This window comes from Peromyscus californicus, unplaced genomic scaffold (genome assembly GCF_007827085.1).
Source record: "Peromyscus californicus insignis strain IS unplaced genomic scaffold, ASM782708v3 Scaffold_3__1_contigs__length_106647218, whole genome shotgun sequence".
Lineage (NCBI taxonomy): Eukaryota > Metazoa > Chordata > Mammalia > Rodentia > Cricetidae > Peromyscus > Peromyscus californicus.
The window spans coordinates 49,730,526-49,735,455 of record NW_026294551.1 but is presented as its reverse complement, the minus strand read 5'-3'; the positions used below and the strand labels follow the sequence as shown (position 1 = coordinate 49,735,455).

The 4,930-nt window shown below is 47.9% G+C and overlaps 1 protein-coding gene across 1 annotated transcript; it reads left to right on the top strand.

Annotated features, from left to right (window-relative positions):
* The first annotated feature begins 315 nt into the window (after positions 1–315).
* Positions 316–1,148, top strand: LOC128121812 (cofilin-1-like). Its single transcript, XM_052756826.1, has one exon. The coding sequence runs from the start codon at positions 389–391 to the stop codon at positions 887–889; it is 501 nt and encodes a 166-aa protein (XP_052612786.1). The 5' UTR covers positions 316–388; the 3' UTR covers positions 890–1,148.
* The last annotated feature ends 3,782 nt before the right edge of the window (positions 1,149–4,930 follow it).

Genomic DNA, 4,930 nt, shown 5'->3' with positions numbered 1-4,930 from the left:
ACCCAGCATTACACAGGGAGCCCAGTCAGAGAGCTGGGCAAGCAACGAGAGCCTGGAGCTCCCAGTCTGGAAAGGGAAGGATCCATCTACAACTCAGGGTCTCACACAAGTCAGATCCTAAAGAGTCAACTATGACAACAAAAACCAGTAAACCACAAATGAGTTCATCCAAATTGCAGTCTACACGGCTAATAGAAAAATCTAGCAGAAATGTGTGGCACACCTTCACTGGGAGGGGGTAGCAGCAGGAGAGAGAGGCCAGCTGGGCTACTTATTATAACTCCATTTCAAAACAATAACAAGTCCCCAGTTCAGTCGGATCCCGGCAGCAGCTGCGGCGGCTCAGTTCTTCTGGAGCTCTCCCTGTCTCCCTTTCGCTTCCGGAAACATGGCCTCTGGTGTGGCTGTCTCCGATGGTGTCATCAAGGTGTTCAATGACATGAAAGTGCGCAAGTCTTCAATGCCAGAAGAAGTGAAGAAACGTAAGAAGGCAGTGCTCTTCTGCCTGAGTGAGGACAAGAAGAACATCATCCTGGAGGAGGGCAAGGAGATCCTGGTAGGAGATGTGGGGCAGACTGTGGATGACCCCTATACCACCTTTGTCAAGATGCTGCCAGACAAGGACTGCCGCTATGCTCTCTATGATGCAATCTATGAGACCAAGGAGAACAAGAAGGAGGACCTGGTGTTCATCTTCTGGTCCCCAGAGAGTGCACCCCTTAAGAGCAAAATGATCTATGCCAGCTCCAAGGATGCCATCAAGAAGAAGCTGACAGGAATCAAGCATGAATTGCAAGCCAACTGCTACGAGGAGGTCAAGGACCGCTGCACCCTGGCAGAAAAACTAGGTGGCAGCGCTGTGATCTCTCAGGAGGGCAAGCCTTTGTGAGCCGCCTCCAGTCCCCTGCCTGGAGCATCTAGCAGCCCCAGACCTGCTCATGGGTGTTGCAGGCTGCCCCTTTCCTGCCAGACCGGAGGGGCTGGGGGGATCCCAGCAGGGGGAGGGTAATCCCTTCACCCCAGTTGCCAAATGTCCCCCCCACCCCCTGGACCGTCCCCCCTCCCTCCACCCTGACGGTTCTGGCCTTCCCAAACTGCTTTTATCTTCTGATTCCTCTTGGGTTGAAGCAGACCAAGTCCCTTCCCAGGCACCCAGTTTGGGGGGAGCTTTTTTAACGACACCCCTACTCTTCATTGCCTCCATCCCATGCTGCCAACTTCTAACCACAATAGTGACTGTGCTTGTCTGTTTAGTTCTGTGTGTAAATGAGATGTGGAAATGACCCTCCCTGCCCAGCTGGTTGCCTCCCCTTCCCCTTGTTCTCGGCCACTCATGGAAGCAGGACCAATAAGGGACCTTCAGTTAAAACAAAACAAAACAAAACTAAACTAAACTAAACTAAAAAGGCTAATTAACAAAAAAAAAAACAAGTCCCCAAAAAACTTAGGAGTAAATTATCAAAAGAAGTGTGTTGTAGAATATTTGTTTAACTAGGCAAAGATGTGTTACATTTGTTTATGCTGTATTTGTTTAACTATGTAAAGATGTGTTGCATTTGTTTGTGTTACAGAATAATTGTTTAACTATGTAAAGATGTGTTGCATTTGTTTATGCTGCATTTGCTTAACTATGTAAATATGTGTTGCATTTGTTTTACCTTGCCTGCATAAGGCACTTGATTGATCTAATTAAAATGGCCAATAGCTAGGCAATAGAGGGATAGGCGGGGCTGGAGGGCAGAGAGAATAAGTAGGAAGAGGAATCTAGGCTCTGGAGAGAACAGAGTGGGGGTGGGGGGAAGAGGCAGATGAGAGCCAGACACAGAGGAAGCAGGGAAGTAAGACATACAGAATAAAAGAAAGGTAAAAAGCCCTGAGGCAAAACAAAGGTTAAATTAAGTTACAAGAGCTCGTGGGACAAGCATAAGATAAGGCTGAGCGTTCATAACGAATAATAAGTCTCTGTGCCTTTATTTGGGAGCTGGTTGGCAGCCCAAAAAGAAAGCCTGCTACAGAAGTGCAAACCTTAGAGTGTGGAAACAAAACAGGACACTCAAAAGAAACTGAAGATCGGAGAAATGGACGGAGGGTCGTATGCATTTGCCGGGGGAGTTTGTCAGAACGGTGTTACTGTGCACTTGGACCTACACAGGGAAATGTGCTCACCCAAGGACTTCTTGATGCCCTGAATTCACTGTTTACTATCTCAGTTCCTATGGGGCAGGAATCCCCACAGCTTAGCTGCTTCCTGCAGCTCAAGGTCTCACGTGGATTACAGGCATCTCAAGATCTGACCAGAGCAAAACGATCCTCTGGCTGCTGTGTGATTGACTGGCAGCAGGCTTTGTTTCCTCTTTGGCTGTTGAAATGAGGCCCTCAGGTCCTTCCTGTGCCAGCCAGATTTCTCCCCAGATCCGTTCACAGCCTAGGAGCTCGCCTGGCCCAGCAGGAGTCACTCAAGAGAAGGAGCCATGGACTTAGTGGTTGCTATTTTGTTTTGTTTTGAGACAGGGTCTCACTCAGTATGCAGCCTTGGCTGTCTTGGAACTCACTCTGTAGACCAGGCTAGCCTCGAACTCACAGAGATGCCCTGCTTCTGCCTCCAGAGTGCTGGGATTAAAGGCGTGCGCCACCACTACTCAGGCGAATATTTCTACAAGCTTTGTTTTGTTTTGTCTTTGCCGCAGAGCCTCTGTGACCCAGTTTCAGACAGTCATCTCATCGCCTGGACTTCACTATTGACTCTAAGCAAGTCAGGCATCCCTCCCCACTCAAGGGGAAGGGATTGCGGTCCACTTGAATTCTGGGAGAGAGGGATCATAGGCCACCCTGGAGGCTGCCCTTGATGACATACCTGTTACTCCCCTCCTCACAGCCAGGGGGACAAGATGTACAGATGCAGGCATATGACTTCATTTGCTCTGTCAGCATCTTCCTATTGAGCTGTAGGCTCCACACACACACACACACACACACACACACACACACACACACACACACACACACAGGTAACACGCCACTCAACCAAATGGTAGTTGAATATATATATATATATTGTAGCTGGAAGTTTTCCTGTGCCCTACAGTTGGGACGAATCTCTCCCACCCACGTCCCACAGCCTCTTGGTCTCAAATAAACACACAGAGGCTTATATTATTTTTAAACAATATGGCCTAATGGCTCAGGCTTCTCACTAGCTAGATCTTACATCTTAAATCAACCCGTTTCTATAAATCTATACTTTGCCACATGGCTTGTGGCTTACCAGTACTTTTACATCTTGCTTCTCCTGGCGGCAGCTAGCAGAGTGTCCCTCCTCTCCTTTCTCCTCCCACTCTCTCTTGGATTTTCCTGCCTGGCTCTTGGGACGTGGGACTGTGGGGCCTGGGCAAGACCAGAGATACCTTCCAACTACAATATATAAATTTTGTTATATTTTTATTGGTTGCACACGCCATGGCACACATGTGGAGATCAGAGGACAACTTCTAGAAGCCGGTTCTTTCCTTCCACTTTAGTGGTCTTAGGAATTGAACTTGAGTTTCCCAGTCTTGACAGCAAGCACCTTTATCCACGGAGCCATCTCATTGGCCCTGTAATTATTTTTTAATTAAATTATATATTGTACAGTGACAGGGAGCCCACCCAGGGCCTCACACATAATGGACAGCACTCTACCACTGAGCTACACCCCATCCCTATAAACGTTAGTTTCTGAACACACAGTGAAAACTCCTGGTGGGATAGGTAAGGAAGTGCAGAGCACTTTGTGATTTGATGTTTGTTTTTGTTTGTTTGTTTGTTTTGAGATCTAATGTCTGTGAGACTATGAACCCACTCCCACAACACCACATTAATCCTTTCATGGGGATGGATCCCTCACCAGCCTCTTACACTATGACACTGAGGACCAAACCCCTCATGAGCACCCCCCTCCCCGGGAGGTGGGGGCGGGGAGTCACGTTCAAACTGCACCACAGGTGCAGCATTCTGTTAAACACTTGCCGAGAATCACCACATTTCATGGGGTATTTAAGGTGACTCTTTTCTGAGTTCTCTGACTCTTAGCACTGTGGACAATTATTTCATGGATAAATTCTTAACCGGGGAAGGGTGGTGTGAAGGGCTTGCCCCTCTAAGGCTCTGATCACCTGGCCAGGGCCACTCCAGAGAAGGAACTGGACACCCTGGCTCCTTCCTGCTGCCCAGCTGGTGCCTGGCAAGTCCCATCCACTGTGCTTGGCTCTGCCCTGTTTTCCACCCTTGCCCGTCTGGTAGGTGACGGTTTTTATCTTTGTCTTTGTATTGTTTTGCCGTGTGTTTCTTTGATTATTTATGCAAATGAACATTTGTCACCTGCTTGTGGTTTTTTGGGTTTTTTTTTGTGGAGGATATTGTCAGCTTCTGGCTCTATCCTCTCTCCTATTGGCAGGTTGATTTTAATCTTATTGATCTGTAAGGGTTCCCTATAGACTATGAAAAACAAGCTAGTGTGTATGTTACAGATGCCTCCTCCACTCTGCCCTCTGTCTGTTATTCGTGACTTTATAAACCATTGGTTTCCATAGGAATTTCAACTATAAAAATAACATTTGCTTGTGGTGAGGGATTCACACAGCACAGAGAGATAGGAGAACACAAAGGCCTTTCTTCTCCCTACCTTCATGTTCTTTCCTCAAGTTAGGCAAGATGATACATACCTAGACCCCTAGGCTGAAGCAGGAGGATGCAGAGTTTGGGACCCGTCCAGGCAAGCCACTGACATTAGTGAGCACATTGGAGATCACAGGACAGGGAGGCTGGATCGAGCAACCTGACGCCCATGTTTCTTTCCCATCTACCCCTCTAGGCTGAACTAAGAGTTGAAGGAACAAGAGCTGTTCACCTGCCGTAGCAGACTCTGGAATTGTGAGCCAATACGAACCTCTCC